General features: G+C 32.3%; 1 protein-coding gene across 2 annotated transcripts in view; it reads left to right on the forward strand.

The window, feature by feature from the left end:
* The window catches only part of LOC124369194 (LIM and SH3 domain protein Lasp), a 45,082-nt gene extending 24,158 nt beyond the window's left edge, over positions 1 to 20,924 (forward strand). The window contains exons 5-8 of one of the 2 annotated variants that reach the window (XM_046827011.1): positions 7,779 to 7,867; positions 8,592 to 8,771; positions 14,540 to 14,658; positions 16,139 to 20,924. In XM_046827011.1, coding sequence (XP_046682967.1) covers positions 7,779 to 7,867; positions 8,592 to 8,771; positions 14,540 to 14,658; positions 16,139 to 16,315 — 565 coding nt within the window. In that variant the 3' untranslated portion in view covers positions 16,316 to 20,924. The remainder of the gene's footprint in view (positions 1 to 7,778; positions 7,868 to 8,591; positions 8,772 to 14,539; positions 14,659 to 16,138) is intronic. The other variant, XM_046827012.1, reaches the window with a different exon arrangement.
* Positions 20,925 to 22,160: the final 1,236 nt, after the last annotated feature.

Consider the following 22,160-nt stretch of genomic DNA (forward strand, 5'->3'; position numbering starts at 1 on the left):
CGAAGTTGTCCAACTCTTATTCTTTAGAGAAAATAGTGTTTTGGAAAGACGTGTGTTAGATAGATAGCACAGGCCTAAAACGTACAGTGTTATAAACAGGCTTAAGAGTTCGGTTCGTTGAATAATATAATGTTTGACGGTTTGATAAGAGGTTCAGCCCGGGATTTGAGTATACCAGAATGTCAGTTGGATGTACAGTAGGAGGAATTTAGCTGTGCTCGTAGGGCCCAAATACTACCCTTTCAACAAATAAACACTATCTGTGTGACGGGTTGCGTTAACGTGCTAGCCGCTGGGATGAAGGCACAACAATCTTTAATGACTTTAAACTCACGATTTTGATTAGCAGATTAGTATTGACTAATACGTTATTTTCAAAAACACGTTAAACAACACTATAACAACTGAAAAACAAGGATAAGTCCTATTATTGCTATTATTTGGTATTATCTTATTATTTAATTCCACTACAATCAGCACTGTCACAAAACAGAATGATTTTAGCGAGTGTGATGAGTTATTTGGGCCAATACGAGTCCTGAAAGGATGGTTTTACCCATGAGTCACAGGAAATGTTTTCGGGACGCAGCGCATAATGCTACCCCGCCACCCCTCCCACCTATCACCACACACTCAAGGTCACGCGCGCAGCTCAAGTCCTCGAACACAGGGGGGCCTAGTGAGGGTTGAGTTCCAGGAGAAACGTTTAATGTTGTACCGAATGGACAATACACATGAGGTTGGATACCGCTGAGGTCGTAGTAATGAATACTTGAAATTCGAAGTTTACGTATATGTTTGATATTGGCAAATAAACATAAAAGCACCACTTCTAGTTGGTAAAGTAAAATAAAGTATTGCCACGTTGCTGCCAAATAGAGTATGAATGAACTAAAATATGATACCATGGGATGGGCCTAAATATTCCAATGTTCTATGAATTGTACCTTAGAAATTAATTAATAATTATTAAAACTTTAAAAATAACTTCCCTTTACGATGAACTTGACTCACAAACGCGGGCGTCAGCATTCTTGGCTTGACAATGCAGCCGTAGTCGGCACAAATATTATCCAAGTTGATCTGGCAAATAAAACACATTCAAGTTAAGTTACTTTACAATTTATAATTTTACTTGGCATTACATTCAAATTAGATGTCTCGCATGAAAGGGCTAACTTATGATACGAAAATATAAATTTTTACTTACGGAAAAGGCACGCGAGATGTAGCTTCGGCAGTGAGGTTTGGCAGCTACAAAGTTCTCGAGAGAAATAATTAATACGCGTGCCAATTAGGTTATCAATCCGCCAAGAATTTAGTTCCAAGGACATCGGATGTAACTTATACCAACCAGTAACAAGTAACTGGGTTGCGAAAATATGTACTATATGAAGTAAAACTAAATAACGAATTAGAATAGCTGAGTCTGTTAAGGACTACGAAACAACACTGTCTATTCATGGACACAAGCGATCGGCAATACTGAAATTACCGATTGGTGAAACATGTTTTTGTAGTTCTTTGTTTATAAAACTATTTAGAAATATATAGCAACAGAATAACGTAATTTATAAATAATATTATAATTAAAGTTCGTTCTTTCTTTGTCTATATTTTTCAACGCTAGCGTGTCTGCTGGTTCTATGCGCGGACTTAAGCTCCTCGATAGTAAACAGACGATCGCTACTTCGTATTTTATCCGTACGTCGTACTTTGCGTAGTTGTAAATAAATATATTCTCTTATACATCCATACATTTTTACGTAAATGTAATATATTCTGGAGGCTCATTTTATAACCTACCATTTCTATGACTTAAAAAGGAAAAAATGACTTGGAATTTGAAATATATTCATTCCCCTTCATCTCTGCAAATTCCTTTAAAGTAACATGGTATTCTTAGGCTTCCCCCTCCCCCATAAGAGATAAATTAATTAATTAGATTTCAGACGAAATTATTTGGTTTATTTGTTGATTGTACTGAACCGATCTTGTGTACCGGCGAAATCATCCGAAATCATTGTCTCTTACCGAAAGTTCGTCCACCGCTAGACCTCTGACTCGCAATATTGGGCTGCAGTCTGCCCAACGGTAGCGCTGTGTTGGTATTTATTTATTATCTTTGTATTTCCGAAGTTGATCCGATGTGGTATTTCTTGCAAATACTGCTACTGACGATAAAACGTCATCGTTGCACTTGGCGTAAGTGTTAAATACAGTACTACAGTTGTCTATTTGGTTAGAAAATAGACTAGATAATCGGAAATTTTCGACCGGGAAAACCGGGAATTTGAAAAGAGGTTTTGAGTGGCCACTCTGACTGAGTATAAACCCTCCCCCCCCCCAAAACTATTATATTATACAGGGTGTCCAGCAACCATTCGAACAAACTTTGCCACATTGTTCAGCAGGCCAAAACTAACAAATAATGCAATATAACAGGTGCCCTATTTCTCTTCGTTTAGCGTCTGTCTGTCTATATGTGTTTTTTTGGGAAAAAAATTACTACTCAAAAACCACTTTAAATACAGAATCCAAACTTAACAGTTATGTTAACCTAGTGTTGGTTCTTTTCAGTGAAAAAAATAAAACAAATATCTCATTGCATTTCAAAATGGCGGCCATTCAAAATTTTCAAATTGTATTAGCTTTGAAACGGCTACTTTGACAACAAATTCACCAGGATAACTTTTTTTAGCATATTTTATTACCAATTCAACGATTTTTGTTTCAAAAAGATTGAATAACAAATAACTGAGTTACAGCACCAAACTTAAAAACAGGTTAAATCCATGCATTGCAAGTACATACAACATGTAGTGGATTTTTACGAATAAACTTTTTAAGGTTCTTTATTAAAATAGTGAACAATATTATAACCTGAAATTTAATATTTATTTTTTAAATTTGTTTTAAGGTAAATTTAAAAAAAGTTCTTAACCAATTATGAATCCTGGTTTTTAAATCTTAAAAGAAATGTTACGATCTCCATACACTTCATTCAAATGTTGTCTAGCAATCAGGGAAAAGTGGGCCGGTGCGTGTTGGAACCACATTCTTTGTCTAGTTTCAATAGGAACATGTTCCAACAGCTCAGGTAAGATTTCCATCAAAAAAACTTCATAAGTAGGTCCGTTCAGTCTGTTTGGTATAATGTGTGGCCCAATCAAATATCGGTCTACTATTCCAGCCCAGATATTGACAGAAAATTTGTGCTGAAACTAACGTTGCACAATTTCATGAGGGTTCTCTTCAGCCCATAAATGGCTGTTTCGGCTATTAAATATGCCATCTCGAGTAAATGACGCTTCATCAGTAAAGAGAACATACCTTAAAAAATCGGGTTCATCAACTAATTTGTGAAGGAACCAACGAGAGCAGTCTACCCTGAGAGGAAAATCTGCAGGTTCTAAGGTTTGTACTTTCTGATGTCTGTAAGGGCACAAACGTTCTTCATTTAACACTTTCCACACAGAACTTTTGCATACATCCAAATTATGAGCAATAGCGCGAACGCTGGTGGAGGGGTTTTCTTCTACGAATAATAAAACCTCTTCTTCAAAATCAACAGTCCGTACGGATTTTACCTGTTCTACAACATTATTTTTCAAATGTCCAGTTTCCATAAGACGAATATGAACGGCACTGAAGACGCTATGAACTGGGTGCAGCCTATTTGGAAAGCGCTCTCTGTACAATCTGCTAGCTAATCTGGTATTGCCTCCAGCAAGTCCGTACACAAAGTGAATATCAGCATACTCTTCAAAAGTAAAACGGTTCATATCGTACAAGAAACAAAGTAATAAAAGAAATTTAAATTAACAGCCTAACTAACAGGAACTAACAGGAATTACAAAGAAGAACAGAACATTCAAACAGTGACAATCACGTTCAAAACATAGACTTGCTCAACAATGTCTTGATAGTTTGTTTATTAGTTTTTCTTCATTTAAAACACCTGATTTGGTTGCTGATTGTTGGTCAGCTGTTTTCATGTAATATTATGCTATTGTTTTTTTAAGAGCATTGTGAATAGTTTGTTTCTTTTTTATTTGTGTGTGTGTAACACATTATTACTGTAAATGGAACAAATATGATAGTAATATTTTTTTTTAGGTTATAATAATTGTTCAGTATTTTAATAAAGAACCTTAAAAAGTTTATTCGTAAAAATCCACTTGTTGTATGTACTTGCAATGCATGGATTTAACCTGTTTTTTACGTTTGGTGCTGTACCTCAGTTATTTGTTATTCAATCTTTTTGAAACAAAAATTGTTGAATTGGTAATAAAATGTGCTAAAAAAAGTTATCCTGGTGAATTTGTTGTCAAAGTAGCCGTTTCAAAGCTAATACAATTTGAAAATTTTGAACGCCCACCATTTTGAAATGCAATGAGATATTTGTTTTATTTTTTTCACTGAAAAGGACCAACACTAGGTTAACATAACTGTTAAGTTTGAATTCTGTATCTTAATTGGTTTTTGAGTAGTAATTTTTTTTCCCAAAAAACACATACAGACAGACAGACGCTAAACAAAGTGAAATAGGGCACCTGTTATATTGCATTATTTGTTAGTTTTGGCCTGCTGAACAATGTGGCAAAGTTTGTTCGAATGGTTGCTGGACACCCTGTATAATATACCGGGTGTCCCAAAAGTCCCACCCCCCTTCTAACTTTCGAATGGAATTAAACAAACCAATATCCTTTGGGGGGTAGTTATATAATGAGAGATGATGATTTTTGCGCTACATGAGAACTTAGCCCCTCAAACCAAAATGGGGGGTTGGAGGGTCAAGTCAAAATTTTAAATGCAAACCCCCATCGAGTGACACTTCTTTTTAAAGGTATTTATAAAAGAAGAACAATGCCACAAACTAGTGATGGGAGAATCGAATACAGAATCGAATAGTATTCGAATACAGCCAGAGTATTCACATATTCGAATACATAAAAATGAATTCGAATACTTTTGAAATGAATACAATTTCTCTGGAAGAATTGAATTCAAACCTGGAGTATTCGTTTATTCTGACAAATAGTATTCAAATAAAATATCCAAGAGCTGTGTTCGTATTCATATGAGGTTTAAAATTAATACATATATGGAGACTTTGAAAAGAATAATTTAGGGAAGATTCATAATTTGAAAAAATAATTACAAATTTTAATACTTGAAAAAATGTATAATTAATTGTATAATTATTAAATTTTAAAATACATATTATTTCATAGTTACAGTTCTAAGCAATGAAGACAAATATGAATATTTATTTTATATTGTTGTGTAAAAACAAAATATTATTGAGGTTTTCTGGCTTCAGTCTATTTCTACGGTAATTAGTGACAAGACCTGCTGTGGAAAATAGTCTTTCAGACGGAACTGAAGTAGCAGGTAAACAAAGATATTTCTTCTGAAGTTCGTATATCATGGGTATGACTTGTTTATACGAGGCACCAAAAGCCAAAGTATTCAAATACATATTCGAATACAGTGGTGAATTCGTGACAAACAAGTGAAATAACCCAGGAACAATAGATTGCGGGAAAGAAGTAAGACAGGTCTAGACCTGTCTGTTAGAAACGCTCAGCTGACAAAAGTATTCGAATACAAGTATTCGAATACAGGGGTGAATTCGAATTCACTGTATTCGATTCTTTAAAGTATTCGATTCTCCCATCACTACCACAGACTAAAGGTCTCTATTTCAATCCAGTACAAAACAACAGCTTGCCAAAGTTTTATTGAAAAGTTACACTAAAAAACACTATTTTTCTTAACTCATCTGTTCAGACTTATTCTTAATACTAAGTAGTGCTAAATTAAACTTAAAATAATTAAACTTACCGTTGAAATCTTACCTCAACCTTTTTTAAGCTCAAAGTAAATGCTCAAAATGGCCCCCATTTACTTCTTGGCAAAAATGTTTATACTGAAGGACCCCTTCAATTCTTTCCCGACCATCTTTCAAGCAGAAATACTTGCAATACATCTTTATGTTTGTGTCAATCAAGAAAACCGAATGGGTTAAGAGCTACATCCTATTGGACAGTCAAGCTTCAATGAGGTCTATGATAAGCTGTAGCTGTGGGTCTAAGTTGGTCTGGGTGTGTATTATCATTACTCAGAGCCATGGCTATCTGCAACAGTTGTTCTGGTGTAAATGCCATGGCATGAGTCAGTGGTTGGCGAGAACTGAAGTTATGTCACGTCTCATATGCCTGAATCCTTTTAGTAGCTTGATTATGTGTCAAGTTAAAAATGCTGTGAAAGAATGGTAGGCTACAGAAACCCCTTTATATTGTTAAAGCCTCCTAGGCCTAAGTCAAACAAAAACTATAATAGATTCTTTATCAAATGACAATAAATCAGCTATCCTGTGACCTTCAACTCAGAAGGTAATGTATTCTATAGCATGATGACAAGACATTGCCCACTTTAATACATGTATAAGATGGGTATTTCCGAGTTAGATATGTCACTTCTGTTGGATTTCTAAGAAGACCGCCAACAACATCATTTGTGACTACGAAGCAAATGTACTGACAAGGTGAAAATACCTCCATGGACATTTTTCAACCTACTGAAGTGGGATTTTTAGCTTGTAGGGATATCTTGGGATTTATTAAAAGTCTTGAGATACCTTGGGCGTCTTGGTTACAGGGTAATGTCAAACTAGATCATTAGGATCACAATGAAAGAAGTACCCTCATGCCCATCAACACTCTGTATCATATCAATGAAATGTAAATGAAAATGATTACACTATAGGAGCGTATATAAATTGTATTAACAGTTGTAAATGATCTGTATGTAAAAAGTTTTTCATGAGAGGTTTGCGTAAATAAAAAAAATGAAAACTTGTTTTATTTTATAAGCTGTGTTACTGAGTACTAAAAAAGTAAGACCATGTTGCAAATTAATCGGTGTAAAGAATTTTTGGGACAGCAAAAAATAATGAATAATATTTTGGCAATTTTAGTTAATTTTTATTTAAATTTTGTTTTAATAATACTTATCATAAATGTCAAGATAAAGAACCACCATGCAGTATTTGTAGAGAAGAGGTGAGATAATGTAAAAACTAACAAGCTGTGGCTAGTGAGTGAAAAAGGGCAGTCAACACGCAGACAGACAGTATAATCTGTGCACTAGTAGCAAGGGTTTTGATTGTGGTTACTTTTAGACTCCCCCCTTTGTTTTCAAGGTTTTGAGGAGGGAGAGGAGGATTTGCTGGCTGAGCTCAAGGTCATGCAAGAATCAGCAATAAATCATATTGAGTGTTTGCTAGGTTACTTGTAGGGGCAGGAAAACAGTTTGCTTTGTGACTGGGGTTTTGTGGAAGTTACGTTTGACAGTAATAAGGAAGGAAGCTGCTGCAAAAACACAACAATAATCAATTTGTACCGACGAAATAATAAGTAATCATAACTCATCAGTTAAATTGTAGATATTGTACATTGCGTATAATTTTGTTGTGTATTAAATTGTGTATGTTTTTTTTTATTCTCAACTAAATAGACAGTATAAATGGTTTACAAATGCTCTTATTAGATAAGTTTAACCGACAATTTATTTAGCAATTAATTACTGGTTTAACATTGCTAATGACTCCCTTTGTTTTAACCGTGTTTTTGGGTTAACTGTAGGAGGCTTTCTGTTGATTACCACGGTTAATCGAGAGTTCACTGTACTATTATGCGCATATACATGTTAAGTTAACAAAACAGTTATTTGGGTTAATATATATTTTTAAATAATCATTTTTTTTACAGCAATGTTGCTTATCATGGAGACTTACAGAAAAAGGCCGCTATGGAACAGAAACGAACTTTAGGAAGTGAAAATGGAGATGCTGGAGGAGGTGAGCAGCTTTATTTTATTCAGTTGTTGCTTAAAATAAATATTTTAAAGTAATAAATGATAATCAATAGTACAATTAGTAATAAAATGTACAATCAATGCATTAGATTTAATAATGACTTTAGTTCACAGTAAATAAGTATTAACTGACTGTAAGTAATAGTAAATTACTTAGTCCGAAATTATAATAGAATCTAGTGGGTGGATATAAAGTAGTAGAGGAGAACCTATGTGGTAGTTACAACATTAGCTAAAAATATAATTATGTATTTGCTTTCATTGCATGCGAGAACCAGCAATAAGACAAAAGTGAACCAACAATTATTTTAGTTTAGCAAATAATTTAGTATTGTTAATTTTTTGTAGAAATACATTTTTTTATTTGTTTTCCTGTTTCTGGTTCATTTGAAATTAAATCATGAAATATTTAATAATTTAATGAAAATATAATCTTGAATAGTAAGCAGCAGTATATTTGTCAATTTTCAGTGATCTCATTAATTTTTACTAACCCCTTGACTGGTAGGTTTTTTCAATAAGAGTGGCCTAAAAAGTGAGTTTTTTAATTTTAGACTTTTTGGTGATTTGGGTTTACTGGTGTAGATGTGTTATAAAAACACTTAATTAAGCATTTTTGAAGTTGTTTTGTATTTATACAGAAATTAATCTAATTATGTACAAAAGTTATTATATTTACAAAATATGAAGTGTATAACTGTTTATAGATGTGTTTGTAGCAAAGCAACCCACTGCAGAAGTGCTGCAACCTCCTCAATACAATATGCCTCCAAACCCCGGCAAGATAGCAGACTATGATCCTCTTCAAGGTAGAGGAGGTGGGCCCAACACTCCTTACTCTGCTCGACAGTCCTCTACTGTTATATATACCTCTGATAGGGGCCCAGGTCAGTTAACTTTACAAAATTTAACTCAACTTCTTAGCTAGTTTAAACTTGTAATGTTGAATATGGACGCCTTATATTTCAATTGGTGTACTTATGCGTTAACCCTTTCTGGGCCAGGCGGCAATATATTGCCACCATAGATCATGTCTGAAAAGTGCCAGGCGGCAAAATATTGCCGTCAGTGACATATGCGAAAAGCGCCAGGCCGCAATATATTGTCTCCTTGATATTCGTTGTTTTCTTAAATAAATACAAAGTCAAATGATTAAAGTTTTTTTATTCCCTAGTATATTTGTAGATAATTAATATGAATATCATTTTTATTTTGGAGGTCTATGCATTTTTATTTCGTAATTGTCACATGACATTATCAGCTGACTCGATCTTTCGTTGTTAATTCTTTATGCTTTAGTGTAATCGTATTATTGTATGCTGGATTCTTCATTATTTTATTTTGTGGTTGTAAATATTAGTAGTTTTAGTTGTTACGTGCTTAGCTATTGTGTGTAGTTGTTACAATGACGGACAATTTGCGATCTCACAGGAGTGAAATTGTAAATAGCACATTCGTAAATATAAAAAGTGTAAATAAATTAAAATTAAATTGTGTAAATATTTCTTGGTAAATAGTGTTTTTTAACTGTATTGAATCTGTTTACTGGTACATATGGATCATAATGTGAATATTTATTTTAAGTTTCTAGCAATGTAAGAGTCAGTTGCTTTAACACTTATACAATGTTGCAAAGTACAATTATGCGTATTTATACAAAATGTGTCATAAAAAATGTATTTATGAGAGAAATAACACGACATTTTGTATGGTTGTTTCTTTCTAAATGTATAATATATAATGAAGTAGCTTTCCACAGTAAAATTATTTTTCATTTTTTAGTTATTTGCAAAAAAAATTTAAAAAATAATTTTTTTATGTAATCTATTAAAACATTATTTTAAAATTTTAAACTACTTAAAACTACATCTATATATTTTTTTGTTGATAGTATATATCTATATTAGTAATTTGGTGGAACCTTTAGGTCATTCTCTAATTTTTATGAAAACTTATAAATTTTAATCACCAATAAAATGTGCAAAATCGCCAATTTTAGCTTGGCACTTTTGACTAATCACAAGGGGATATGAGATGTGAAAAATTTTTACAACATCTCATATTTGCTCCTGGCCCTGAAAGGGTTAAAGAGTTTCAAAGAGGTTATATTCACATGATGCGTTCTGCACGATTAAAACATTGTAAATTGCAGTTATGCAACCAAGCAACAAATTAGGCTTACACACACAGTCATCAAAGAAACTCAATTTTCATCTTGGTATCTAATTTATAAATTTGTTAAAAAACATAATGAAGATTCAGCCGAGTTCAGCGTCATGCACTTGGTTTTCTGGGAACAAAAAATCAGTACTGTGGCAAAAGAGTTAACCAATAAAAATAAAATTCAAGGGTCATTTTATTTTTCAACATTCGATCTCACGCCGTGGCGGCCAGACATGGGGTAGGTCCGCGGTGTGCGCAGTAGTCGATCGCCCATCTTCCCCACTGCCATCGACATTTGTCATAGCAAGATTCAAGTAGCTAATTTACTCTGAGCTGCAGTCACATAAAAATGGCCGCCTCTATTGATTCTTTCGCTAAATGTAAATTTAATTTGTTTCCTTCAAACAAAGGGAATAGTGCAGCATGAATCCATCACAATGTGCTGTGTTTACGGATAAATCATTATGATGGTGTTGTACGTGAGTGGTGTAGAAAGAAAAAAATGTTGACTGGCACCCACAAAAGTCACCGAATGGCTTCAGATTTGACATTTCTCGAATTAATCCTTGAATTTGACATTAGGCCATCTTTAAACTTTTGACACGATTCACGCTAAACATTATCAGTCATAATGTTTTCTATACAAGGCACTTTCTCCAATTGATTTCTTCTGCATTGTTCCTTTTTGGTTGTAGAAAATGAATAACACTACTCAATTTACATTTGACGGGGGGGAATCAATAGAGGTGGGCATGTTTATACGACTATAAATCAGGGCATATTGACTATTTGAAGTCGACAGTGACAAATATTGCAGCGAGGAAGATGGACGATCGACTACTAGACACCGCGGACCTGCCATGTGTCTAGTTGTCATAGCATGAGATTAGAGATTGAAAAGGACGAGCCTTGTATAACAAAACAGGGGCTAGAGATAACTTTTGCCATCAGCTCATATTCATCTCCTCAGTTGAGTGGCCGTAGTAGCCCCTGTGAAGTGGGTGGAAAATGCTAAATTTTAAACCAAATTAGGTTGATTATCATATTAAAAAGGTTTGGTGACACATTGATAACAAAATAAAATTTTTGAAGAAAAATCAGCTTTTTAATAGTTGGGTAATAAGTAGTCCATATTAACTTAGTCCTATGCTGGCCATTTGTTATTACAGTACCTGTCTATAACATTTATTTTTCTTACATAAATCTTGTATTGTAGCATTGCATTTTTCAGAATAATGGGAATTGTAAATATATAAAATATAATGTACTATCTTTATGTAACAAATTTATGAAGAGAGAAATTTTTAAATTTGGTAAACAATTTTTTAAAGTAAGTGCATTATAAAAATAGATTTTTTCCTGCTATTGAAAATGTTATGGTAAGTCTTCATACCTAATAATGTTTTAACATTGGTAGATTTTAGTTTTAAAGGTGTGGATTCACAAGGAATAGGTTATAATTTAAAAATTTTGAAATAGGGTTTGTGGGGAAGAAATTTTGGATCCAGCATTGATTTAACTGAATGGTCTTAGTTATAATTGGGTTTTTAAAATGCTAAATAAACAGAAATAAACATACAATTTCTATGAATAATATTTTCTGATATGTTCTGGTGTAAAAGTATGTTTTAAATAGAAGCATTATTAGTTTTTATTTTGTATGGTTGTTGGTAACGTGGTTGTTTAACATAATTACCTGTTATAAACACAAACAATTTTGCATGTTAGAAGAATTTATTTTCCTTAACCCTCCAATGGGTTCACTGTATTATACCTGGTGGTTCAGCCTATTTTGTGCATTCTGCAGACGTTTTTTAAAAAAATTCCAAAAAATATATTTTTTTATTTGGGTAAGCAGTATTATATATCATTTTGTTCAGGAAATTCTAAAGAATTATAAAATATGGTAAAAAATTACTTACCATGTATTTGTCATTGTTCATATTCTGGAGAGAAGAAGAAGAATTGCAAAATGTAAAAAAAACTTTTTACTTTTCACTCTTACAAAATAAAAACTAAACACTTTTTTAGTATTTCTGAAATAGCCAGTTTAACACCAGTGTATTACTGAATAAGAAAATATCAACTTTTATGAACTTATTTACAAAAACAAAAAATATATGTACAAAAAAGTAAATATGTGCACGTTGTGGAAACCGTTCATTCTGACGAACTCCCACTGCCAGGTGCTGCACTTTTCCTACCTCCCTTCTTGGGTCTCCAGAAGTGTTGTAGTTGGTGGTAGCACTCCCTGTGGACTCCACAATTACAACCTGGGACACCAGAACCTGGACCTCCCCCTTTTTTTCAGTGGTTTGCAAACCACACAAGTCCACTCTGACTTGCCGGGCAATTTATCAAGTTTATGGCTTCCATCTCCAGCAGGACCAGAGCATGCACAGGATCTTCTTCGATTGCTGCCAAAGATTCCACTACACTAATTATAAAATCTCTGCGTTGCATAGGCTTGTCCGTGTTTAGTTTGTAAAGCACGTACGCATTGAAGAGAGCAATGTCAATGATGTTGTGAAAAAAATCTTTTTTCCAATATTTTGTAGTGTGGCGGTTGCAGGAGTTATGGTACACTGCCTTATCACTGGCATCCACACCACCCATATACTGATTGTACTTGTGAATAACAATAGGCTTTACCCCTCTAATATTAGTTTTTTTTACTCTGCACTACTTTATCTTCAGCATGGGTAGCCGTAGAAATGAGAATGACAGGTTTTCGCGTTGCTGTTTGTCTAAAGTTTACAACTAACACATCTCCTTGCCTGAAATATAAACTTTCCCTAGCAGGTAACTTGGGCTTTTTTCACAGTTTCTGGTAAATATTTAGACCTAATATTTATAGTTCCTGTTAGGTAGGTATTTCTGTCCATGAGTTTGCGAGCTAGTGGTATTTTAGTATAAAAGTTTATCAGTAAATAAGTGATGACCTTTATCTAGCAATGCACTTTTTTCCATGACCTCAAATATAACTCTTTCTGTAAAAGGCTGGTCATTCTCAGTTGCTAAATAATCTTTTCCACTATAAAGCTCAATGTGATGTACATAATTTGTTTGGCTGTCGCAACACTCAAATTTTTTTTATGCCATATTGTTTGTGTTTTTTTATTTGGCATGTACATAATAAATGGGCATCTGTTTTTCATACCTATAAGACTTTCGTCAATGCAAACATTTTGCCAAGGATGAAATAATTTTTTTAAAAATACTGTTGAAATGATCCAAGAAAAATCTTACTTTGATCCAAGGATCATAGCCCGGCTCACCTTTGCGAACTCCTTCTCTAGCTGTAAGGTGAAAAGTTAGACAAAATTAATTCAAATCTGTTTACATCCATTGTTTTGGAAAAGAAGGAATTGTGTTGAGAACGCCTTGTGTCCCAAAAAGCCCTCCTAGGCTTAGTACTGTCACCATTCAAAACCCATGTTTATCAACAGAGAAAAAAACTTTTCATTTCAGTGTGTGACACATCAAACCATTTTTTAATCCTACTAAACCGTTTCATCGTGCCAGAGTTTCTTTTTCTTTCAATAATTTTATTAGCATACTTATTAGTTTGGTCAACAACAGTAATCCAAAAATTAGCAGTAAAAAATAGCAATGCATAGGGAGATGGGTGGACTGTTTCTGGGTAAGGTATGCCTAGGACCTGGTTGTCTCACTCTAAAATTTGGGCCTATATCTAATTCTGGCTCAGGTGGATATGCTCGTAACCAAGGAGTCAAAACAGGAATGTTTTGAGGGGTAGTAGGCCTAGGCATCAAAGGGCTTGGAGGATCATTAGTCACATCTTCCCTATCTGAAGTTTCCATTTCATCAATATCCGGAACGTACTCCTCTTCACTTCCAGACGAAAAATCCAGTAAATCAAAGTCCGAAGGCACATCTTCAGCTCCAATGTCACTTTCACCATCCATCACTCGAATCAATTAGATGATTATCTAACTCTCTGTCAATCTCACTTGTATGTAAATTATCCATTTTCAATCACTATGAACACAATACTAACCTCAACTAGTCAACGTGACCGCGAGAGCGCATGTAAACAACGACGGCGCGAACAGCTGGTAGTTTTGTATTGTAATATTTTTGTCTAGTCACCCGTCAGGAGCATAGAATGTTCACTAAATGAAGAGCGAAATCAGCTGTTTTTAACGATACCAAATACAACATGTTTAGAGAAAGAAGGACACATGAAATATTGAAAATAAACAATTGACGACGCATCGGCAATGAACCACCGCAGTTACGTTAATGCTGCCGGACGCGTCGGCAATAAACCATCGGAGGGTTTTAAATCAAGATAACAAAGTTAGGCAGTTAAGTTTATTTTGTATTAGTTTTTTATTGTTGTAAATTACTGATTACTTCAGTTATCATTGTGCTTGTGCATATATTTTTGGGCTGGGATATAACACTTATGCAAGATTTCCCCTAACATTGTTGTATAATCTGTAATAACATATTCAAAATATTGTAGTGAACACCCCTCAAGAGCGAAAAATTGGATCTATTGCTGACTTGGACCCTGTAAATGACTTTTATGGATCATTGAGCACTGACTACAATTCTCACCCACCTGCCCCTAAAACCACTGGAGTAAGTATTGGTATAATTGTTGCAGTATTTTTATAAATTTAATTTGATTATATGTAAATTCAGTGTAAAGAGCCCACAATAATTATGATTTAAAGGTAATATAAGTCATACTTATAGTCCGAAATCTTTGTGAACAATTTTTTTCAAGAAATATTGTGACCAGGCATTAAAGTTAAAAAGTACAAATAATTTTGTTCTTCTTCAGGACACAGCTGTTCATTGTCTTTGGATTTCAGCTTTCACGTGTTCAGTTAGCTTGATGAATAACTTGTTGTTCTATGAACTTGCCTTAGGCTTACATAGTTTCATTTTTAATTATGTATTCAATCATGTTACTTTTGTTTGGGTAATCAGAGTTTCAGGCAGAGTTATTTGTTTGGCTATTTTTACTATGACAAATTTTCATCAAGTATAAAACCTACATGTTGGATTTTGTTGTTAGCTGTTGTAAGATTTAGCATTTAAACTCTGATACTTTGAAATACATCTGCTTGGTGTTATTTTAATCAATAGTAATATCTTTCTCTAAGAACATATGAAATAAATTTTATTGCTACTTGAATCAGGAGTTGATTAATTCCAAACATTGTATTTTATGTTATGTGATTCAAAAAACTGTAAAAAGAGATCGATGCCGTCGTCTGGTAGTGATGTTCAAGAGCCCCACCTCACTTAACACAAGTTAATCTAAGGTTGCCTCCTTTTGTGTAGCGGAGTTTATCTAGTTCTACCCCTATGTTGCTCTAGGCCCCACATATACGTAACGATCTGTCGGACAATTAAAGTCTGCTGACCAACCGTTTAGTTTCATTTGTGAACAATCGCTCCTCACAAAATTCTGATTTGTCATTAGAATTTATTGGTTAAAACCAAGGAAGTGAGGTTATTTTTTGTATATGGGTTTAACAGCCACATCTAAACCTCAACTGAACTAATAGGGTCACCAGACTGCAAACAGCAAGCTGGTCAATTCACCACACACGTCAGTTTTCTATGTCATAGCAGCATGGGTTAGATGACAGCTGGTGGAAATCCCATCAACTGAGGGTCTGAACGACTTTCCCACACATGTGACGATTGGTTGGACAATACAATCTGTTCAAACCAAAAATTGTCCAACCAATTGTTTGTGTGTATGAGGAGGTTACAGTCCGGTGGAAGGTGCTGTTCGGTACCAGTGTCTTTCTGTAACTTAAGTACCAAATAACTTTCTGATGTATTCTTCATATATAGTTAGAATATATTCGGAACCACGATAAGTCTGTGGATTATGTATGAACTTAGAGCACTGGGATAAACTGTGTGGATTATGCTGGAATTTTTATAAGTACTATGTGCTAACATGCTATGTTTTTTTTATAACGTAAGTTTTTAAACTTGTACACATTTTAATTTTAAGATTATTTCTTTAATCGATTTGAATATAAATGTAATGTTAGGAAAATGTATATCAGCATTGCATAACAATAATATGTTGCAGAGAGTGTATCGAGCAATGTACGACTACGAGGCTCAAGATCGTGATGAAGTGTCATTCAGTGATGGAGACTTGATAGTCAACTGTACCCCTATTGATGAAGGCTGGATGACTGGTGTAGTTCAACGCACTGGTCAGACCGGCATGCTCCCTGCCAACTACGTAGAACCCGCTATATAATCCTTGCACAGCACATGTCACTCATTTCATTTTATTCGAGTTGTGTTTAAAATGCATTTTAATTTACTTAATGCTTTTCACGGTTTGTGGACTATTCTTAAATCATAACGATCTGGTGTATATTACCACATAGATTTGGTTTGACCAATTTTTAAGTCAATATTATAGATATTTTTGGTTATTGTTAGAAACGAGTGATAATTTATTCTACCATTTTGGATTTTATATTCATTCCTCTTAATTAATCTGTATCCTCAAAATGGTTAAACTTCATGGCAGCCTTGAATATTTTAATAAGTAAGCTTTAGTGCAGCTACCACCAAGTATAAAACTATTTACACAAATAATATTTTTAAATATTATATATGTGTTAGGTGCATTCCATAACACATTCCACTTAAACTTTTACCTATTAGTTTTTCCATTCCTTGAATGTTATAATGATTAATAATGTCTCTTAAAATATAAATTAATAATTAAATGTAAAATAAACAGTTTTCATAAAATATAATTTATTTACTATTTATTTGGGTCAGATGAATATGTATTTTTAAGTGTATTGCACTCATTAAAATTTTATACAAAGAAGTATTATTTTTATTTTTAATAAATATTTTAGAAATTTGTATTTTTTGCTTCTTTATTTCGTATATTTTACTTTGTTTCAAAATTATCAGCTTAATTCAAAATTGTCATTCTTACTTATTTTATTGTTACATTTTTGGACTATACCTAATTAAAAACATCCAAGTAGTATAATGGAACTGGATAAATACACTGTTTTATAGTTTAATTATTAAATTAGATAACGATGGTTTTTTAAAGTATTTTTTCTCTTTCGATTTAAATTTTTCCCCCAGTTTTGTTTGGGTACCTCACAATCTATTTTCAAACACATTTCCTGTAAAACTCCAATCACATTGTTAACACAGGATTATTGAAAAATGTCTTATATCCTGGTACTTAAATTTGTTTATAGATAATTGTATTGCTCATATTAGAACTAAAAAAATAGATGTTAAACATTTTATTCTTTACTAAGCTACACTTAGTAATTTATAAAAACATTGGTTACTAATTTATAATAACAAAAGGTACTCAACTTAAATGTTAGTCTCTTCTTGAACTAAATTCCATTATTAATCCCTTTCTAAACATAACTTGTAACTATGGTGGGAAGCGTTAATTCAATGTGAATGGTGAGTTTAGCTCCAGTTCATCTTCCTCTTAGTGCAGTGTCTGGAATCCAACACTGTCACATATTTTCAGACACTGCACTAAGAGGAAGATGAACTGGAGCTAAACTCACCATTCTCATTAATCCCTTTGTTTATATGTATTAATGATTCACAAAAGTAAATTAAACTTGGCCATTAATAATTATTAAAATGAGAAAATTGATTATTCCAAAGTCTGTAATATCCATTGTATAAGATGGTATTAGTAATGCTAATGTCCTAGTGTGTTAATAACTTCATATTGTGAAAACCAACTATTACTTAAATTTGAACTATTACATAGGATATAAATATAGTCTTTTTAGCCAATAGCAATTCATTAAACAAAGCAATAAAATTATATTGAGTTTTTATCCTCCAAGTAAGGTTACTAATATACATTTCCACAAAATTTTAATTTTTAACTGTTGTATATATGGTCTTAAACTAAACTCCTTTTATATTACAGTGTAAGTTGCATTGTTTCACATATATGATATACTACATTTTGAGAACAATAAACTTTTTGACCCATTGAAGAATTTATGTTTAATTGTGTATTTATATCTTCTTCCTATTGTAAGTAAAGAAATGTGTTTGATTTTATGTTTACTGAGTCAGTGCAATGTTTTTAGACATAATTTAGTCTTAAAAGGGTAATAAGTTTCACTAAAAAAACTGAACGAAATCCTTGAAATTAAATTTATTAATCAAATAGGTACAAGTATAATTAATAATGAAAATTTTAAAATAGTTTTTGCTTGGTTTTGTTTGTACTACTACTTTATTGTTTTTGTTATGTTGATTTTCATGTTGATTTAGATTGTTTTAGAATTCAATCAAACTATTTTATTTGTTCATGGCTAGGAGTTTATGCTAAATCAATATTTTATTATAATGGAGGCTTTTTGATTGAGGTTTGTTGTGTTGTTCTTACGATCTGTGCCACTGAATTACTCTTGAATTTGTCATCACAAAAGTTTTATCATAAAATGTTTATACATCACTAGTGTAACATGTTTTTTTTTAATTATTACTTTGTGCATCACAGATCAGTTATTCCAATTATTGAATTTTCAAGCTGCACCCAAATAGACACTCAAACTGCCCTGAATCAAAAGACAATTCACCTTTTATTATATTCTTCTTGTACTAACATTCCATGACATTAAAGTTTTTCTGTTATTTTGTAAAACTTTCTTGTACCTTTTTTCTATCACATAAGAGAAAGACCAAGGAGGTTGTGCCTTGTAAAAAGGACAATAACTATTTTGAAGAAGTGTAGCTTTGAAGTATATATTTCTAACTTTTTAAATTTACCTTAAGTTTAGTTTGATACAATAATAGTACAACTTATCAAATTAAAAGTATATTTTTAATGGAGTAAATGCCTAGCCGTGAATTGTTTGTTAGACTTTAGGATATAAAACATGTGAATAGATTTTATGATGATTCTTTTGTTAAATTTCAAATAGTATTGCTCAAAAAACTATGCAAGATTTTGTACTTGTTCCACTATTTTTATACCTTTTAATGAAGATTATACAAAAAAACCACTGTTTTTGTCAGATTATCACCAATTTTGTATTTTAAATTGCTGTTTTCATTGGCTTCATCTTATTGTATTAAGTTTTGTAATATTTCTAAAGTACAAAAAGTACAAATATTTAGTTCCATCAAGTGTTATTACTATTTGAAGTAATACTTTTACAGTGGAAATATTGATCTATAAATTAATAAGTTTCTGATACATGGTAATGAGTTTGTCTAGAGTAGTTCTGTTTCTCTTTATCAGTTGTTGAAATTGTAGCAACGTAATCTGTGAAATGAGTTTTATATACAGAACTTGAACACTATTGTTATGTACAGTTACTATATATAAATGACTAATTATGTACTTGTTACCAGTGTGTGCCTTAAAGATAGATGATTCTATTGTGACTAGTAAACAATCTGTAGCTTGGTTGGGAACTGTTGCTTTCTACACAAGGTTCTGGTTTTTAACAAATAATACTATATTATGTGGCTTACTACACCTTGTTGACACTTTCCGAACTACAAATAGAATTCTTCCTGAAAAGTGAAAACCTTAAAGGTCTGATGTCCATTGCCTTATCCAAGATGGCCTATTTTTATATCGGACTTCAAAATGTAAAAAAATGTGATATATGTATTTTCCTGACTAATGTTATGTAGATAGTAGATTTAATGGGATTATCTATTATTTAAATAAGATACTTGTTGTTTTATTACCTTTAATTCAAAAAGGTTTTTAACAATATGCCTTTTAAACCAGCATTCAGTCAGACACCCACTTTTGTTTAATATCTATTTTAAGTATTCTATACTAAAATACATTCAATATTCTAAAGTATATTTAGTTTAGCCTCAGACCATACTCTGAAACACTTGACATTCCTTTTATCATGTTGGATGATCACATTCTTCTTTATCTCCATTAAGTCTAGGTTATTAATTTTTTGTCTTGAGGGTTTTTGTCAGGGCTAGGAGAATAGTAGGTTTTTTCCAGTTCGAGTATTGATCTTGGATAGGAATCAAGTTCCTGATTACGTTTCAGGCCTACATTTTCTAATTTTTGAAATGCAGACAACTTTGGAACTGAGTAAAAATTTAAACTATCACGATTAGGTGAGTTGCAAAGTGCTTATTGCTATATTGAATGGTAAATTTCGTATAACAACAATAAATATTTATATGAATAACATCATGTAAATTATATGCTGTATTAAAAGGAACCATTTGGTTAGGAGTACTTTTGTTGTTGTCAACTTAAAGACACTCTTGGCCAACTCAAGGGTGCTTTGAATACATCTGTTAGTGCAATCCATGTCTTCATGGATGATTATTTTAGGTTGATGGACTTTTAAGAGTCAACTTTCTAGTACTATAATACTAAAATTTAAATATAACTGTTAGTATCCATTAAAACAGTGCATCGTTTAAGAACGGACTATCTCAATCCTTTATACAAACAATACAAATTCCAACAAAAGGAGCAGGATTTAGTTTTTATTCAGTTCTAAAGTATGATTCATCTAAAACTAAATGGTCCAAACAAACCTTTCTGTATAGAAAATGTGATTGTATGGACAAATCCCAACATACATTGTAGATCAAATGTCAGCCTGAAACTAATTTATTATCAAGTACGTACAGAGTCATATTCCTGTGCAACAGAATTAACCTCACGATGTTCATTTAGCTCACACTAGCCTTTGTTAGCATTTGTTACACTTTACTTTCTATATTTAAGTTGTCAATCATTTAATTTAATTGCGTTGAATACTGTAGATATGTCTTCCACTTAAATAGCTTTTTGTAGGATGAAAAGCTTTAAATCTGTTGTATTTAATAAACATTTTATAATTTCACATGTAATAATTTATTTCTGTGCCCAATGACTCCTTTTTGTTTTCTAATACTACAAAATAGTAAAACTCGGCAAGTATAAAGTCTGTTTGAAGCATTATATTAGCGATGTATTCTTCAGAACCTGCTGTTTTGTTGAAGTTTATCACAAAGTGTGTCTTTAATTAGGTTTTTACACCCCTTGGTAAAACAAAAGGTAAGCTAAAAATAAACAAAATTCAAACCATATCTACTCATATAAACAAAAGATTTAGATATAAATCTACATTTATTATTATAGAGAATATATATTTACTAAAATTCCCACAAAAGTTATATCGAAACATATTTCTCTGTCTTTTTATACAAATGGTACAAAGAGAATTGTAAAATTTTTGTTGTTATATACAATAATTGCATACTGCAATTACAAATTATTACAGTTTTTGTCATATTCAATAAAGGATGCATCTCTTTTATGAACATTATACAACTTCGCACAACAGATCTGTGAGTTACAACAATTAAGAAAATACATTTATCTTAACAGTTAATCTATTAAGTTAACACTAAACCACTGATGGGTAAAATATTTCGTTAATTGCTTTTTTAGACAAGATCATCATTAAAGAATTGATAAATATTAATAATTATTTTTTCAAGAATTCTCTTAATCTCCTTAAGTGCTAATTGATTTATTAGAATATTTGTGTTACATTTGTGAAGCATATACTTTACATGCCAAATGGAAAGCAGAATTTTAAATTTTAAATTTCAGTGTTGAATATTTGGACCATAGTGCTTTTGGTCTAAGCTGCTTCTTTGAGAATATTCTCAGTTGTTTGTTGTGAATGTCTTTTCAACGTTACAAGGATTTCGAAACACAATCTTTTCTGCTGTACAGATGAAGATCTAGACCATCACATATTACATGCAGATTGTATTTCATAACAATTAAATACTCAGAAGTATAAGAAAGAAAAATAATTAAGTAATTTACAAACAATGGTGTTCATGTAACTATATTTTTCTTAAAACCTATCAGGAATGTGACTTTAGAGATATGCTAAATTAGAAACATGGACTACTTTTCCTGTGTTATTAACACTTAAAATATAATGCATGATCCATTTTGTTCCCAAACATTTTTAATGTTATTATGAAAATTAGAAAATAAATTTGAATTCAGGAATAGAAATTTAATTCAGCTCGTGGTGAATTTTAAATACTTTTAAAGATATGGAATATTAAAAGACCGT

This window comes from Homalodisca vitripennis, chromosome X (genome assembly GCF_021130785.1).
Source record: "Homalodisca vitripennis isolate AUS2020 chromosome X, UT_GWSS_2.1, whole genome shotgun sequence".
Lineage (NCBI taxonomy): Eukaryota > Metazoa > Arthropoda > Insecta > Hemiptera > Cicadellidae > Homalodisca > Homalodisca vitripennis.